The following is an 18434-nucleotide window of genomic DNA, read 5'->3' on the forward strand; positions in this document are numbered from 1 at the left end:
AGCCAGTACATACGGTCGTCCAATGAACCGAAACCATATCTCTTTTCCTTCTTCGGAGGAGGAGGAGATGGAGGACGGTTTGCCGTCAAATCTAGGTTGATAACAGACCTTGATTTGAATTTGATTTTCTTAACTTCGTCCCACTTTAGAATAGCATGACATCTTTCCAAACGTTCTTCCTCAGTCATGTCTTCGTTGAAGGGTTTGGATATCCCAAGTTTTCCCCCCGTCTCAATATACTTGTAGCGTTTGAAACGTCCTTCCACCAGCATCTCATTATCTCCATCTTGTTTCATCTTCCACCTGGTTCGTTAGGATTTGTTTGGAGGAATTATTTTCAATAACCTAAACTAACTAAATAACCCTAATTCAACCCTAATGCTTGAACTACAAACGTAACCTCCTCTATCTAATATTTATTCTAGGGCTAAGTATGTTCTTTTTTAGAATCATTAGTTTTCATCTCATGCATTACTCATCTAACTTGATGATTTTATCACCATCGTTTTGAGTTTAAATAATACTACGCGCCCGTCTCTCCGCTTTTTTCGGTGTGTAAGAGGATAAAAATTTAAATAGTATTTTTCATATAACAGTTGGTAAAGAGAAGTTGAAGTTAGAAAAAACTTAAAAGGGTATAATTTGAAGGAAAATAGGCTATACCAAAATTATGTTTTGCCTTTATATATTGTTATAGATAAATATTAATGAGATATTAAATAAAATAAAATTGAGGCATGTAAAGGAGATTTCAAATCTTCCAAAATTGATGTATTGAAAAGCACCACAAGTCAATCTAAAGAGGATAAAAATTTCCGTAAATTGAGAAGAAAAAAACTTTCGCTAACTACCTGGATTTCACATTTCAAACGAACTTGATATCTCTTCTAATCTGTGGTGTGTCTGGATTTCAATGTTTGTCAGGTGTATCTGAATTTTGTAATTCAGACATATTTTTTATTTGCATTTGACATGATTCTGATGAAGAGGTTTATTGTATTATAGTACGCCCATATTTCAAACTCCATACGGTATAAAAAGGTATTTTTGAATTTTCACTAACGTGGATGAATAATGCATCAAGTGTAATGAACAATTTTTTTTCTACCGATTCAAGCCACAACTGGTAATTTTCACCATGTTGTTCCACTCTTATTTAAGGTTGCCAAAAATTATTATTAAGGTGTTTCTCTTAAACACCACCTTGGTGAATCAACAATTCATCACATATTCCATAGTTAAGACAATTTTTTTTGCTTCCACTAGGGTGGATTTGTTTTGGTCACACAAATCTCTTATCATAACTGCCATTAAAAGCCCTATATCATTACGAATGATCACTTTTATTCCTCGTCTTCCTTCAACACTTAGGTTTTCAGACATATTGCATTTTACTCAACCATGCTCTAACTGTTAGGGTTGATTGAAAATATAAATGTTGAATATGTCCCATATTGTTTAGTTTTGTGAAGGAAGGAGTCCAAGACTATATATAGGATTAAAAAATTTCTAAGTCGCACTTCGCTTAGTTTAATGATAGAAGAGAGAATTCAAGGCTATATATAGGATTCAAGTTTTTCGTTCCAAGATGCACTAGTCAAGTTATTCTTTAGTTGTCTATTGACAACGACGTGGTTTTTTCTCCGGTTTTGGAGTTTCCACGTTATTTTTTCTCTATGCTTTGTTTGTTATTTCCCAACAACTAGTATCAGCGCTTTTGGTATCTAAGAGTCGCTTTTCTTTAAATTAATCAATATTTATTTTTAATTTTGAGGTCCTTGCACTACTACAAAATACACCTAAGATAACATGTTACTACATCGGTTATTAAGCCAATCGAAGTAAGAGCTCTTATTTAGGCGCCTGCATTTTGTTTCTTTTATTAATAGACATTTTTTACGGTCCATATAAATAATTGTAGTGATGATTTTGTTTTTGTTGAGCTATGTTGTATGTTGTTTAAACTGTGTTTATGTTGATCAAAGTTTTATGGTATTGATGATTTTGTTTTTGTTGAGCTATGTTGTATGTTGTTTAAAGTATGTTGTTGATAAAAGTTATATGGTATTGATGATTTTGTTTTTGTTGAGCTCTGATGTATGTTGTTGTTGATTAAATTTCTGTTGTTGTTGATTAAATTTCTATGTTGTTGATAGTTTTGTTTTTGTTGAGTTATGTTGTATGTTGTTTAAAGTATGTGGTTGTTGATAAAATTTCTACGTAGTTGAAGCTTTTGTTTTTGTTATAATGTTATTACTTTACATTGCTGCTATATTCTTCATTCAACATGTTCCTAGAAGATGAGTTAATTATATCGTATGTGGTTCGAGTATTTTACCAACCCCTCATCTAATTTATAACCTTTCGTGTTGAATTAAAAATTAATAATATGAAAAAATTAGGTTATGTTAGAAAACAACTTACATTAATTAATGTTTTTCAGATTTTTTCAGCCCATTATCCATATCTTTCCATTTGATTGTTAGAATTTGATTTAATGCTTGTAGATCTTCGATCATCATTTTATTTCTTACTACTTTATTTTGCAAAGTATCAACTTTGTAGAATAAACTAGTAAAAAAGAAAGTGTTGCTTGAGGAAGTACAAACATTAAATCATATTCTAACAGCCAAATGTGAGATACGGATAATGGATTGTAAAAATCTAGAATATATTGATTACTGTAACTTGTTCTTCTAATATAACTTAATTCATATTATTAATTTCTAAATCAAATTGAAAGGTAATATGTTTATTGACATGTTGGAGAAATAAGTATTCCACATAAGTTATAATCAATTCAAGTATACATATATATCACAACGGTTGCTTATTGTAACCGTAGTGAAAATTTATACGCTATGTCTTTCACTAGGATTGTTAATTATAACCGTAGTGAAATGTAGAAAAATCACTCAAAATTATGGCATTGTGTATCAAACCTCTTACCTCCATATTTTACTACGGTTGTTTTTCACAACTGTAGTGATAGATAACGCGTTACTAATGTTCTCATCCCGTGATGGTAAAGCTGGAACATACTACCACACGATACCAAGGCAAACCCATGAAAATACCCCTTCTATCAACAAAAAATAGACACTCTGTAACTTTATTGCACTGTAAAAACTATGCTATGGACCTTCCCCTTTTAGTAAAATTATTTCGCATTAAAGAATTTATGTTTGTTCTAGTTTTTTAGAAACAAAGGAACATTCTATTCGTAGGAACAAAAAGAAGCAGATCTATTCTATATCCGATAAGTAACAATACGCAATGGTAGTGGGGTTTTTTTTATATGCGTGTTTATATCAGTGAAGGCAGACAACGGATACTAATACAACAACAATGAATCCTTTTTTTCTTCAAATTTAAGATTTGTTGTTCTTGTATTAGACACAACAAGTCTACGGGTCTTTCTTGGTTTAATTACAAAGATAGAGCTTTATACTATTATTATATATAATATAAAGAAATAAAAAAATGAAAATATTTTCATTCAATTAGTTTACTCAACTCATGTCATGAGTTGATCAATAAATATGTTGATTTGGAATCACAGGCTGGGTAGATGTCACAGATGATGAATTGATTTCTTACCTATGTAACTCTATTTTTCTTTTTGTTCATCCATAATAATTGATTCATGAATCAATTAATTATTTTCAATTGTATCTTTCAAGTGGTATTTTTTGCTTATTTTCCTATTTTTAGCTCAAAAAAAAATGGAAACTTAGGAAAGTGCTTTAGGAACATATGTATAAAAAAATAGATTTCATCTAGTTTCCTTATGCCCACTATAACCAGTTATTTTGGTTTTCTACTAGCAGTTTTAACTATAACCGCGGGTATTTTTATCAGTCTGAATAAGATACGACTTATTTGATTTGCAATTTTGAGATGAATTGGAAATTTTAGAATATTTTTGATATTCTATAGTTCCTTATCCTATTTCCAATTCTTGGTCATTGAGATTCATGGTCAATCTAAATTCATAATTAAGGATCAATATTACCCCCACCTTTTTTTACTTTCAACCAAACTCAAATGATTGAAGTTTTTCTATTTGGATCGTGTTAGGTCTAATTCTTATTACTTTGGCTGGATTATTTGTAACGGCCTATTTACAATACCGATGTGGCGATCAGTTGGATATTTGATTTAGTACTGTCTCTTTTGTTTATTGACCTCCTAGTTTTTTTGTTTTAATCCTAATTCATAGGAGATATAATTAACCGCGTTCTACCGAACTGAACTAAGAGCGCTTTCTTTTCCTAAATAAATTTATGTGATGCCAATACATCTTGCATGCATACAAACTCAATATGTAGAACTATTCATATTGAGTTTGTATGTCCAATTTGAATTGCTCAAAATTGATCTCTTGTTACTGCTGATACGATAACTAATACTTAGTGATAGCAATAGGGATGACAGGATTTGAACCTGTGATATTTTGTACCCAAAACAAACGCGTTACCAAGCTGCGGTACATCCCTTTACATCAGTTTCCAGTCTCATTCTAAAGAATTTTTGTCTTGTTTTCCACATTCTTCCATTATATATAGAATCTATCCTGGCATTTTTTTTTACTTTCTTATATAATATTGAATATTTCTATTCAATTAATAAAAAACAGAGAATAGATAGGATAGATAAATAATAAAATATAATGAGTATAATAACAAGAACAAATAATAATATACAAATAATAATAACATAGAAAATAGAATTTAATGAAAAATATAATATATATATATATATATATATATATAATTTTAATATTGAATCTAATTCATAATTTCAAAAATAGATATAATAATCTAGTTATTATAATAGAATTATTTGAAGAAAGAAAATAAAAAAATAGTACTCTATCAAAAAATATCTAATTAATTGTTGGACAATTCAATTTGGATTCGGACTTCCCCCGACAAATCTAAGTGGTTTTAAAAAATATTGGATCATATTCCTACATATTCCTATATGTAATTTTGTCCCATAGTATGAAACCCCAGAAATAGGTTGGCCCAACTTAAATGGGATATGATAGCTTCTTTGTGCTCTAACATTCTTGCCAATACATTATTCTCATTCTGTTTAGGATTGTAATCTCTAAAAAAAAGATAGCTGCATGAGCAAAAGCCCCTGTCATAATAAATCATGCAATGTATTGATGATGAGTATATAACGCAGCTTGAGTAGTAAAGTCTTGTGCTATAAAGGCATAAGTAGGTAAAGAATACATGTGTTGAGCTACCAAAGAAGTAATGACCCCTAACGAGGCTAGAGCAAGGCCTAATTGAAAATGAATTGAATTATTTATTGTGTCATAAAGACCCTTATGTCCAGCCCCAATCTACCCCTGGAGGAATATGCGCTTCTAAAATATCTTTTATACTATGCCCAATCCAGAAGTTCGTTCTATACATATGACCAGCAATGAGAAAAAGAATTGCAATAGCTAAATGATGATGGGCCATATCGGTAAGCCATAAACTTTGTGTTTGAGGATAGAATCCCCCGAGAAGTGTTAGAATGGCAGTTCCCGCACCTTGCGAGGTACTAAATAAATGATTACTAGAATCGGGGTTTTGAGCATAAAGATTCCACTGACCTGTAAAAAGTGGCCCTAATCCTTGAGGGTGAGGCAATACACTTAAGAAATTACTCAATCGAACATATTCTCCTCTTGATCCTGGAATAGCCACATGGACTAAATGCCCTGCCCAAGTTAAGGAGCTGACTCCAAATAGTCCTGACAAATGATGATTGAGGCGGGATTCGGCATTTTTAAACCACGAAACGCTCGGTTTCCATTTCAGTTGTAGGTGTAACCAGCCCGCTAATAAGGATATGAAAGAAAGAAATAATAGAAAAGAGCTCCAGTATAAAGTGAAGGATAGAAAAACACTTAGAAAGGGGGGGATTGAATAAGTGTAACTCAAAAACTTGGAAGATAAAAAATCAATCAACACAAAGATTTTTATCCACTAAGATTGTTAACCAAACTACTCCAATCCACCCCCTTAGAGTGATTTACCTCAACTGAGGATTTAATCCACTAATCCAACTGATTACAATGGTTTTCCACTTAGATAACCTCTAAGTCTTCTAGAGTCTACAGATCACAACTTGATCACTCTAGGAATCCTTTTACAATCAATGTAAAAATAAAGTTTACAAGAGTTTGAATGCTTCTAATAAAGCTGTAATCACAACTGTGATATTTCTCTTAAGTTCTAAACTTAACACTCACTAAATATTACAAGAGTTTGTGAGGTTGAAGATGAAGTTCGTAAGCTTTTGAATTTGACAGCGTTTCTGTATATTTTGTGTAAATGTTGTATTCAGCTTCTGGACAGAACTTCTATTTATAGGCGCTGAGAGGAAATGGCCGTTGGGATGCATTTAATGCTTTGCGTGAATAGTACAACGCTGCATTTAATGTTTCACACTTTTGTCAACTACCTCGAGCCTTGCTTTTGCTGCTTTTACTGATTTTGCCTTTTGTAGCTTCTAACGTTCCTTTTGTTAGTCATAGATTTGACGTTACAGCCTTTCATCTTGTATTTTCTTTCTGGACTCATATTTTGTAGATAACAACGTTTGAATATCAGAGCCATCAGCTTTGGTGCAGAGCATCTTCTGTCTTCTGACTTTGAAGAGCTTTGAGCGTGATACCATCAGAACTTCAGAGCTTGTTCTTCTGACTTCCATTCTTCTGATGCTTTCTAGTTCATGTTCTGATTCTGCATGACCATCTTCTAATGTCTTGCCAGAGCATGTTCTGATGAAGCCATCCAGAACTTTCTGAGTCAGTTGCTTCTGAGCGTTGATTTGTGCATACTCTTTATATATTTCCTGAAATGGAAAATGCAAAAGATTAGAGTACCACATTGTCTTATACAAAATTCATACATAATGTTATCATCAAAATAAAGAATATTGATCAGAACATTTCTTGTTCTAACATAAAGATCCTCATTAATACGTAAACTAATTGTATACCACCACTGATAAACACTGGAATATGCAATATTCACTGGGCCAAGAGCACCCCCTCGAGTAAAAGCTTCTACAGTCGGTTGACCAAAATGGGGATCCCAAATTGCATGAGCAATAGGTCTTACATGTAAAGGATCTTGTACCCATGCCTCAAAATTTCCTTGCCAAGCTACATGGAAGAGATTCCCGGAAGTCCACAGAAAAATTATTGCTAATTGTCCGAAATGAGTAGCAAAAATATTCTGATAAAGACGTTCCTTAGTAATATCATCATGACTCTCGAAGTCATGTGCGGTAGCAATACCAAACCAAATACGACAAGTAGTGGGGTCTTGAGCTAAGCCTTGGCTAAACCTTGGAAATCTTAATGCCATAATGCTTTTCAAATCCTCCTAGCCATTATCCTACTGCAATAATTCTTGCTAAGAAGAATGCCCACGTTGTGGCAATTCCACCCAGAAGGTAATGTGTAACTCCTACAGCACGTCCCTGTACAATGCTCAAGGCTCTAGGCTGAGTAGCAGGAGCAACTTTTAATTTATTATGAGCCCAAACGATGGATTCAATAAGTTCTTGCCAATAACCACGCCCGCTGAATAGAAACATTAAACTAAAAGCCCATACAAAATGGGCGCCTAAGAAAAAAAGACCATATGCAGATAACGAGGAACCATAAGACTGAATTACCTGGGATGCATGCGCCCATGAGAAATCGCGAAGCCACCCATTAATGGTAATCGAACTCTGGGCAAAGTTTCCTCCTGTGATATGAGTTACTACTCCTTGATCATTTATACTTCCCCAAACATCCGACTGCATTTTCCAACTGAAATGGAATATTACTACAGAAATTGCATTGTACATCCAAAATAATCCGAGGAAGACATGATCCCAAGCGGATACTTGGCATGTCCCCCCTCTTCCAGGGCCATTACAAGGGAACCGAAAACCAAGATTTGCTTTATCCGGTATCAATCGTGAGCTACGAGCAAATAGAACTCCTTTTAGGAGTATCAATACCGTCACATGAATTATAAATGCATGAATATGATGTACCAAAAAATTTGCAGTTCCTAATGGAATATGTAACAAAGCTACTTTGCCGCCCACTGCCACTAAATCACCACCGCCCCAAGTCAAACTGGTGCTTGTTGTTACACCAGGGACTGTTGTGCCAGGTGCTAAAGCATGGGTATTTTGTATCCATTGAGCAAAGATAGGTTGTAATTGTATAGCGCTATCTGAAAACATATCTTGATGGCGCCCTAAAGCACTCATGGTATCATTATGAATATACAACCCAAAACTATGAAAGCCTAAAAATATACACACCCAGTTGAGATGTGATATGATTGCATCACGATGTTTAAGAACACGATCTAATAGATCATTGTATCAAGTAGTTGGATCATAGTCTCTTACCATAAAAATGGCTGCATGTGCAGCAGCACCAACTATGAGAAAGCCCCCAATCCACATGTGATGTGTGAACAATGAAAGTTGTGTACCATAGTTAGTAGCTAGGTATGGATAAAGAGGCATAGCATACATATGGTGAGCTACAACAATGGTCAAAGAGCTTAACATAGCTAGGTTAATAGATAATTGAGCATGCCATGACGTTGTTAAGATCTCATATAGACCTTTATGACCCTGGCCTGTAAATGGACCTTTATGGGATTCTAAAATATATTTTATACCATGACCAATACCCCATGAAGAAATAGATCAATGTAATAATGAAGAAATAGATAGATGTAATAATGACTTAATAGAAAGACGGAATTAGAGAACTAAATAGAAAGACATGAAGAAATAGATCAATTGGAATCAATATAAAGACATACAAAAATAGATAAATGAAATAAGGATAAACTTATGAATTAGACTTGAATGGAGAAACAAAGAAATTGGATTTGAATGGAGAAACTTAGTAATTTCAATTGAAATACATATAAATGAAATAAATATAAAAACATATAAATGAAATAAATATAAAAACATATAAAATATAAATGAAATAAATATAAAAACATATAAATGAAATGAATATAAAAAATAAATATTTTAATTTTTTAGGAGGATCGTAAATGAAATGAATATAAAAAATAAATATTTTAATTTTTTTAGGAGGATCGTATGAATAACAATAAAATAGACTATTGAATTTTAAAATTGAGAGAAATTTATAGAGAGAGCAAGAATTGTACCTATTTCTTAGATTCTTGGACGCAATTCAATTTAGCAATATCTGTCATTCACAATTTTTTCCATCAAGAGAGTTTGATAAAAGTCTTAGACTCCGTAATTTTGAGTATCCTAGTTTCACGCTATTTAAAGGGTTTAACAAGAAATGGATCTTTCACGATTAAAAATTTAGTACTTTTTGTAGTAGCGATCCTTATATATCGTATGAACAATCAAAGGATGATCGGGAAAAAAAATATTTATTTGACAGGGCTTCTTCCTATGCAAATGAATTCCATTGGATCCACATTGGAAGACTCAAAAGATTCGTTCAATATCCATAGGTTTATTGTTCCGCTCCTGTATGGTCCAAAAGAAAAAAACATCTATGATCCCTCTTTTTTCTCGCGCAGATGGTCAAAAGTTCCTTTCGATTTAAATCCTACTGAGAAGTCCGCTCGAGATCTTCAATTATTTCAGAAAGAAGAAGATGTTTCTTTTTTTCTTTCGAGGCAATCGGAAAAGAAAGAAATAGCCAATATCGTCAAGATAATCATGTATTTACAAAGGAATGTCTCAATTCATCCTTTTAAGAACCATGGTGAAGGACTCTTCTATAGTAGTGTTGATTCTTCTAAGTTTTAGGATTAATGTCGATGCAATTGGTTTTGACATGTTCCTCACTTACCATAGCATTTTTTCTTTTCTTACAAAGCTTAATGTCCTTCGAGTTGTATTACTTGTTCATTATTTATTTTTTGTGATTATTCAGAGTTGATTTGTCTATTTTTTTTGTTATCATAGTGTTGATTTAATTTTTCCACTATATGACTAACTTGATGTGTGTTATGGGAATAACATTTTCTTGTAACTCTTTTAGTATAGAATCTGTGGAAGCAGTATGAAACATTGTTCATTACTCTCCAAGAAAAAAAATTAATCAACAATACTACAAAATGATAAGTAGACATTGTTCATTACTTCCTCCTTAAGCATCTCACACATAAAACTAATTCCACTTCGAACACATTTTTCATCATGAGAGCCAATATTCCGAATTCCAGCACCAACATAGAATCTAGCACAAGGCTCGAAAGTGATTCAATGCATCAATGTCCAAGTCCCAGGGAACGCAATCAAAGTCAATTACATTCAAGCGGCGCAACATTGGACTGATAATACTAATTGAAGACTCAAATGTACATCCCCAGAAGGTTAGTTCCTCGAGTTGGAGACAATTAGAAAACAAACTAGGCAAGATATCCTTCGGTACAAGGACCTCAACCAAGACAAGTTGTTTCAATTTATCCATCCCACAAAACACATAAGGTGGAATTGTTTTACAATTGCAGTTAAACTTTGATAACTTAGGAGCCTTGATATTATTCAATTTAAAGGTAGCAAGTCTACTGCTAAATTCAAAGGACGAAAGGTTTAACGCATATATATCTAAACAGAACTTCCAATGAATACTGCTCCAGAGTTTTATATGATCCACTATCTTCAAATGACACAGGGACGGACTAGTTATATTTGCGGCAAAATTATATAGACAGTTTTTAAGTGTGAGGTCTTGAAGATTGACGCAGTTAGATAATATATCTGAGAGCATATGTTGTTTTAGATTAAGTAGATGCAGCACAAGCGTTGTCAAGCTTTTTAGTTGAGTGAAGTCTATAGAAGGTGATAGAAGACAGTTTTGTAGATGCAGATAGTTCAATGAATGATTAGTCTGAGTGAAGGAAAACTTGTATGAGTATGAAATGAATATCTGGGGAGTTATGATTTGAGCAAAGGAGTTCAATCCGCTGGGCGCCCTTAGAAATAACTTGGGAAATAAAATTGTCAACTATTTCACTGAAAATATCGTCTTCTAATGGATAATTGAGTTTTACGGAACGAATGGTGGCACCGGGATAATGTAAGATGAATTGATCGAGTCTCATGAGTAAACTAGTTATGTATATCAATGTTGAGGTCTTTCCTTGATCCCCATTCATGAAGCCATTTTTTTGATAATAAGCTTGTTCTCAATAAATGCACCATAGGTAACTTTGAAAATATGTAAGACATGACACAATCAGGCAAATCAGGCAAACACCTAGTGTTCTTCATTGCTGCAGTAAGAAAACGTAAATAATAAACATAATGGCAATAAAATTATGAATAAATAATGCATATAGACACATGCATGCACGCATGCATGCATACATACATACATACCTTCTTAATTTGAGATGTGTGCAATTGGAAGTGAGAATTATTCCTTGGTTTCTCAGATGGATGGACGGAGGTGAAGACCATATGCCGCCTAGGGTTTGCGTGAGAGGGAAGTTTCAATAGGTTATAATGTTTTGTTTTTAGAACAATTTTTTGAAAATATAAATGACCTAAAATATAGAAACCAAAATCGTAATTAAGTACATTATCTATTATAATAACATACTAATTTAAATAAAAATAAAACTTGAAAGCATTATTAGTTATAAAAATAGAGTATTCTTATATATTTTAAATAAATCATCTATCACGTATATTAGTAACGAATTAATTTAAATATTATAAAAAAAATTAAAATTGTTAGTGTTATTCTTTTAAATTTAAAATTATTTTTTACAGAATTTTAAAATTTAAAATTATAAAAAAATCAGAATCAATTATATCATTTTAAAATAAATAAAAAAATATTTTAAAATAATTAAGTTATACTTATTATAATTTCGAATATAAAAATTTTATTTAAAACTTACACAAAAATATAAACGGACCCGTGCAAAAACTTATATTTAGATGTATTTTTAAATGTGTTTTTGTTTTTGTTTTTCTATGAAAAAAGTTTTAAAGTCCAACAAACCTAAAATCTTTTAAATGTTCGTCAACTTAAAAATGATTATCAAACATTAAACTTTTTGTTGATAAGTTGCAAAAATATTTTCTGTATTCAATTTTGTTGTTTAAGTAATAATCATTTAGAATCATTTTAAATCGATTAAGGCATTAGTCGTGGTAGGTTTTTTCGTTTGGAAATAAGGGTTGCAGTATTTTAAAACTTTTAATTGAGTAATCATATAGATTAATCGATTATGTCACTTTATTTAATCCATTTTATTTTTCGTACTTAAGTGTTCTTCATCAAGAGTATGATTTTCTTGTTTGATTTATCTTTTTGGTTCTTGATATTATCCTGATAACATCTTTATTTAGTTACTGAGATTGTCCTCCTGTTAAAATTTGTTGTTTGATTCTTAAGATTAACCGATAAAATCTCTATTTAATCTGTGAGTTTAGCCGCCAAAATCTCCGTTTGATTTGGGAGATCATCATGTGTAAAGGATCTCGTCTATTTATAGATTTTAAAGTAAGAGAAGCAAACATTAAATTGGGGATAAGGGAGAAATGAAATTTAGGGGGCAATGGCCATGAAGAAAAATATTATCTGCCAAAACTTGAAAAAAAATCCTAATCTTCAGGGGAAGTCAACTAATGTAGCATCACCACCTACCATTGAGAAAGATATCCAATTAAAAAAATCTAAGAAGACCCGTGCAAGAGAAGTTGTTATAAAAAAGAAAAAGAAGTCTGAGAAGACCCAAGCGAGAGAGAAGTTGTTGTAAAACCTATTCCAGGAGATGGAAGAAACACAACTCAAAGTCAAGGATGGTGCAGCCGGATGCTATACACATGCTATTGAAAACAAGATATACAATAATTTTAGATTTCTAGTCATCTGTCATACAAATTGAGCTTCAAGAAACAATTTGGGAACATCTAAGAACAAAATATACCGCTTAAACCATTTCAGATTTCCACAAGCATAAGATACAGCAAGAATTTCAGATTTCTAATCTTCGGCCACTACTCACCATTTCCATCTAGTTATGGCATAAATAACCATTTACGTCAATTCTAAGCCTTTGAATCTGGTTTTGAAAAGCATCAATCGGATAAGCTTAGAAGCAAGATTCACGACTAGGAAGTGTCACGTTTAGAAGCAAGAAGCTTGTGAGAACTGACCTATAAATGAACTTTAGACAAATTAAAAATATTGTTCATTTAACAAGCTTCTCATCCTTCACTTCATCACTTGTATGACTATAAAATGCATGTTAACATTTTACTTTTGTAACACATCGAGTTACGTAAGTTGTAGGCATAGAAAACTTATGCTTAAAGCTTATTCAGGAAAATACTTCATGAGCAGGCAGGTTCCAAGGATTAATGCAACAGTTTTTCTTTGTCAAGATGAATACAGCATGAACAAATGATTCACAGCAAAATCAAAATTATGCATGAAACATGAAGCAGCGACAGAATTCGTGGAAGTAGTATGAAACATGAATGGATATGGAAATTTATATTGGTTAAACATAACATTTTTACATATATAAATGTGTCCATTGGAGGCAAGACACTTCTAACCAGTAAGGCTGAGAGAATATCCTGAGAACACAATACAATCCCCAGAGCTAAATTCCATTTTATGATTAATGCATAGGTACAATAAGCAGTGGAAAACAAGAGTGCCAAAAAAATGCGCCAAGCTGTCATTTGTAGGGAAGTGCATGGTGAATATGGTTGGATAAAACAGTGCATCAGCCCGAAGAGTAACTTACTGTATCGAAATTCTCTTCTCCCTCCCTCGTGGAGGAAAAATTCGGCTAACTTTGTTCCATCCATGAAGAAAAAATTGAATGTTTGAAATGAAAACTATAGTCAAAACTTTTGAATGACTTGACTTTCCCAGCTATATATGGTCTAGACCATATATTTCCTTGTACACTTTATCACATATAATGAAAGAAAAACAGCATTGTGACAATAACCAAATAGCAAATCTCCAACAGAAAAAAGAATTGCAGCCGACTCAAAGTAGTGTAACATAAACATGTGTTCAAGCAACCATGGTTTTTAAATTGCACTCGGGCGACTGCAATTGCAGCCGCAATATTGCATCAGCCTCCGCAACCGCATCGGACCCCAATTGCAGTGTAAATTAAAACCATGCGGCAAACCACCATGAGAAATCACATCAAACAATTTCGCCCATGTCTCTTCAAATATTTCCATCAAACTCAAAATTTCAGAACCCCGAAACCCAATTAAAACTCACTCAACAATGTGCATCGCAACAACCACAATGACCGCAATCGCAACACCAGCAACCATCCATGATCGCGATTTAAAATCATGCAATTCAGCAGGAGTCCAAAATAATATCATGATAATCATATAAAAAATATATACTAACATAACATTCAAATTTAAAAAATTAACACTTTGCTATGTCAATGAAACAATTGACACCATTCAATTTCATCCTAAAGAAAACGAACAAAAAGAAGGTCCAGTATTGCAATAACCAACCTATTCACATAATTTCTGAATGCAGCATAATCCTCTATCTATCGCTGCAAATGGATAAACTCCGGACACCGTCGACAACGCCGCCGTCAACATGACCAGCAGCAAACCCATAGAAATCAGTTATAAGCTTCCCAACCGAAACAAGCTGATCAAAAACATGATCAGGGATAGGGTTAAGAAGCATCTCAACGTTGATCCTCTTGTCATGGTAATCAACGGCGTCGTTTTTGAGAATTTCGAGAATCTTATCGGCGACGAATCTGACTGTACTGAGCGGCTGCCCGGCGAGTGGCTGACCGGGGAGGGGCTGCTGGATGAGGGTGAGGAGATTGTCATAGGCGGCGCGGGTTCTCTTGGACTTTGGTTGGTATACGCCGTCGTCGATGACCGGGAAGATGATCTCCTCTTCGACGGGGATGGCCGGGAAGATGCTTTCGTCTTCGATGTGGATGGCCGGGAATACGACGGTGTGTTTTTCAACGCGGTACATGTCGAAGGGGTTGGGTTTTGGGATTATAGAAGGAGGGGAGAGGGGTAGAGGGTTTTGGGGGATGTATGTGTATTGCTTGAACCGCGATTCTGCCATTTTTGAGAAAATGAAGGGATGATGGAAGAACCCTAAATCCTAATATTCACGTCTTACTAGTATATCACTTGTATGGTCGATATTGTGAACCTTGTTATGCAAAATATTAATTGAGGAAGTTTCATAAGAAATGTGATTAGGACAATATCTTAATAATAGGTAATAATTATTATTTTTTAATTATTTTTAATTCAACAATCAATTTATTTTAAGATAATTGATCGATTGGTAAGTCATAAATAGACCTAAAAACTTTTATATTTTGTGTCAATCTCTGACTTATAAATAGAGATCTTTTCTCACTTGCATTCGGAAACGTGAGAATTCCATATCTCCTCTCTCTCTCTCTAAAATATTTCTTTTACTTTCGCTTACTAAAGTTTAGTCGTAACACTTTAGAGAATTTCGTTTTGTAAGTGAGACACGTATATTTCTGGAAGGGTAGATTTGTAAGTTCACCAAGGGGGTTTATTTTTACCTTGGTTGGACAATTCAATCATTTAGGGATTGGTTTATTTTAGGTTCAAAGCAAACCCCGTAAAAAGTTTGGTTTTGGGGAATTTAGTTAATCACTCGGTTCAATTAGAAGGCTTCATCGGGTTCAAGCTTAGCCTTCTAATTGGTAAGGTTCGAGATAATCTCGGATTAAAATCTCATAGGTTCTTGGTTAGTCCGGTATAAAATCAAGGTTCGGTTCACGAGTAAAGCCTAGTGTTAAAAGCTCTCTCCAGTTCAAGATTATCCCATGTAAAGTCTTGATTTGAAGCTTGAAGACTAATAATACTCCAAATTTCTGTTTGGAAGGAAGACTAATCGCTTCAATATGATGTTTTCACCGCTTCTCTCTGTGCTCATCATTTGGTCAGAAGTTAGCCATAAACTTCATTTCTTCTATAAAGGGATTCGAGAATTTAACCTACTAAAGACTCTTAAGTGTATGGAATACTATCAAGATCAAATCTTGGAGACATGACTAAGTCATTTTTTAAAGAATTTGTATAATTCCTAGTGTTTTTCTCTTTTCCCTTATCTATTTTATTTCTGCAATTTAGTTTCTGGTGCATATTTCCAAAAATATTTTCAAACTCTAATTTTGATCCACAAATTTTTTCGAATCCAAATTTTGAAACTCACAATTCACCCACACTCATTCTCTCTTATGTGTGAAGTCACATATCCAATAAGTGACATCAGAGCTTAACTCATGTTTAAGGACGGGTCGTCTCAGGAGGAAGATAACTTCCAACAAGAGATCTTTTCTAAACATGCATTCACCTTTTAATAGTATGAAATTTGAATTGTGGAAAGCTCAGTTTAGAATTTTTCTTGAAAAACATGAATTTTGAATTGTGGAAAACTTTAATCAATGGTTTATTTATTCCTACTCATCAGGCAAATAGTGAAGTAGTAGATATATTAGACTCCCTCTAGACCAAAGAAGAAAAGAGATGATTTGAAATAGAATTCAAAACTAAAATCTTTATTACAATGTCTCTAGATGATACTAAATTCTTTTAAGTTCATCACTGTAAAACCGTCAAGAAAATGTGGGATACTCTAGAAATGAGTTATGGAGTTTCTTCCAGTATAGAACAAGACTAGATGAACACACGAGGCCAAAAAGATAAAAATATTACTCCTAAATATTTTTCAAAGTTTATAAAAATTGAAAGTTGTATTGAAACGTTTGTCACTAACCAATATCAAAGAGTTAAGAATTGAAAATAAAATCTAATTCTTAAATCGAAAAATGGAAAAATGGAAGCCTTCATGAATTTTAGGAAAAATCCAAAAAGAAGGAAATTATGGTAAAATTGAATGAGCGAATTCAATTACTTAAATATGAAGATACAAAAACTGAAGAATCATCAACTTCATCAACTTCTCATCATACAACTCTGATGGTCTCCTTTGAAATAACACACTCAATATATGAACAATCTTCAAAAGATTCAACATCCAATGCAGTGTATAAGAAACTCTGAAGATGAAGTATCTTCAAGTGGAATATTTGAAAGAAGAAATGGAGGAAAAACATCAACATCAGGGAGAAATGTAAGAGAATCATCTTCCAACGAAGAAGATGAAGTAAGCTTGAGAGCATCCTATGAGAAGAAAATGATGAGATGACTAAACCTTCCGATAAAAAAATTGTTTAGAATTAGTTATGAGTTGGTTAAAGAAAATGATAAACATAGAAAACGCGACCCAGACCTTAAGGAATATTTAAGGTTTCTTGAAGAAAACAATAAATCGTTAAGTTAGAAATAATTAAAATTAGAAACTCAAATGAATCTTGCGAGACTCATGTCTCCTTGAAAAGGGAAATAGGTGAATTACATGAAATTCTAGGTAAGTTTACCCGAGAAAAAGAAAAGTTTTAATTGATCCTATCTAGTTAAAGATCTTCCTTAAATAAGAGTGGACTAGGATACAAAAGGGATAGAAAACCTATTAAAAGTGTGGAGAAAAAGAATCGTCTAGTTTATAAATGCACATACTGCAAAAGAACAGACCATTTAGAGCTATTCTGTTTTGACAAATTGAAAAGGTCTAAAGGTAATAACCCTAGACCTTCTAGAAAAACTAACCCACCTGGACCTAAGAAAATATAGGTACTAAAGGTGAAACTTTAGTGTGTTTTGTAGGTAAGATTTGTGGCTCGAAGTCTTAACAAATATTGAATGAAGTTGTGCAAAGCAAATATTATACTTTTAAGTATATAGTGATTTAAAGCCTTTGATTCAAGAATGTAGGATGGTCAACGCCAACTTTGTTTAGGGTGTCTCAACATTTATGATCCTTAGTGATCAGTTAAAGTCATGGTAGTTTGAGTGGACATGTCTATAATTGACTTATCCATCTCGTTATTTTTACCAACTCTCGCATCCAACAATATGTAGACGAGGACACATCATAATATGATTGGTGTTCCTTTTAAAGAGAATGGTTTATCTAAACCTGTTAATAATTAGAGGTAGTACATTATTTTAAAGTTGAAATGATCGAGAAACTTTGATTAATCTTTTAAAATAGTGGTTTTAATTTTGCCCATTTCAATAAATTTTACTTGCTAACAAAAAATGAGGTTATAAGTGTTTATAGAAATGAGCTGCAAACAAGGCTGAACAGGGGTGCAGAAAAGTAATAAAATCAACATAAGGTCCGAAATGCACCAAGAAGGTTGGTCAATGTAAGCCCAATTGTAGCAACCTGCCTAAAATTTAAACTTAGAGAGTCGCCACCTATTCTGAAGGGCGAATAGGAAACCCTACGCAGTTATGAGATT

The 18434-nt window shown here is 33.1% G+C and overlaps 2 protein-coding genes and 1 pseudogene across 2 annotated transcripts; all 3 read right to left on the reverse strand.

The window, feature by feature from the left end:
- Positions 1-5342: 5342 nt before the first annotated feature.
- LOC131625108 (photosystem I P700 chlorophyll a apoprotein A2-like) lies at positions 5343-7382 on the reverse strand. Its single transcript, XM_058896002.1, has 2 exons — positions 6995-7382; positions 5343-5845 (listed from the first exon to the last, which is right to left on the reverse strand). Exons 1-2 carry the CDS (start codon positions 7380-7382, stop codon positions 5343-5345), a joined length of 891 nt encoding a protein of 296 aa, XP_058751985.1.
- Positions 7105-8736, reverse strand: LOC131625109 (photosystem I P700 chlorophyll a apoprotein A1-like; annotated as a pseudogene).
- A 5659-nt stretch (positions 8737-14395) lies between these two features.
- On the reverse strand, positions 14396-15249 carry LOC131625126 (DExH-box ATP-dependent RNA helicase DExH12-like). Its single transcript, XM_058896017.1, has one exon. It carries the CDS (start codon positions 15143-15145, stop codon positions 14594-14596), a length of 552 nt encoding a protein of 183 aa, XP_058752000.1. The 5' UTR covers positions 15146-15249; the 3' UTR covers positions 14396-14593.
- Between the last annotated feature and the right edge of the window lie 3185 nt (positions 15250-18434).

This window comes from Vicia villosa, unplaced genomic scaffold (assembly GCF_029867415.1).
Source record: "Vicia villosa cultivar HV-30 ecotype Madison, WI unplaced genomic scaffold, Vvil1.0 ctg.000189F_1_1, whole genome shotgun sequence".
NCBI lineage: Eukaryota > Viridiplantae > Streptophyta > Magnoliopsida > Fabales > Fabaceae > Vicia > Vicia villosa.

Bases quoted from the DNA above. Each gene is read 5' to 3' on its own strand.
- LOC131625126 (XM_058896017.1), bottom strand. From the start codon at position 15,145: ATGGCAGAATCGCGGTTCAAGCAATACACATACATCCCCCAAAACCCT.
- LOC131625108 (XM_058896002.1), bottom strand. From the start codon at position 7,382: ATGGCATTAAGATTTCCAAGGTTTAGCCAAGGCTTAGCTCAAGACCCC. The intron at 5,846-6,994 runs GTATTAATGAGG...TATCCTTATTAG, and splicing joins GTGGTATACAATTAGTTTAC to CGGGCTGGTTACACCTACAA.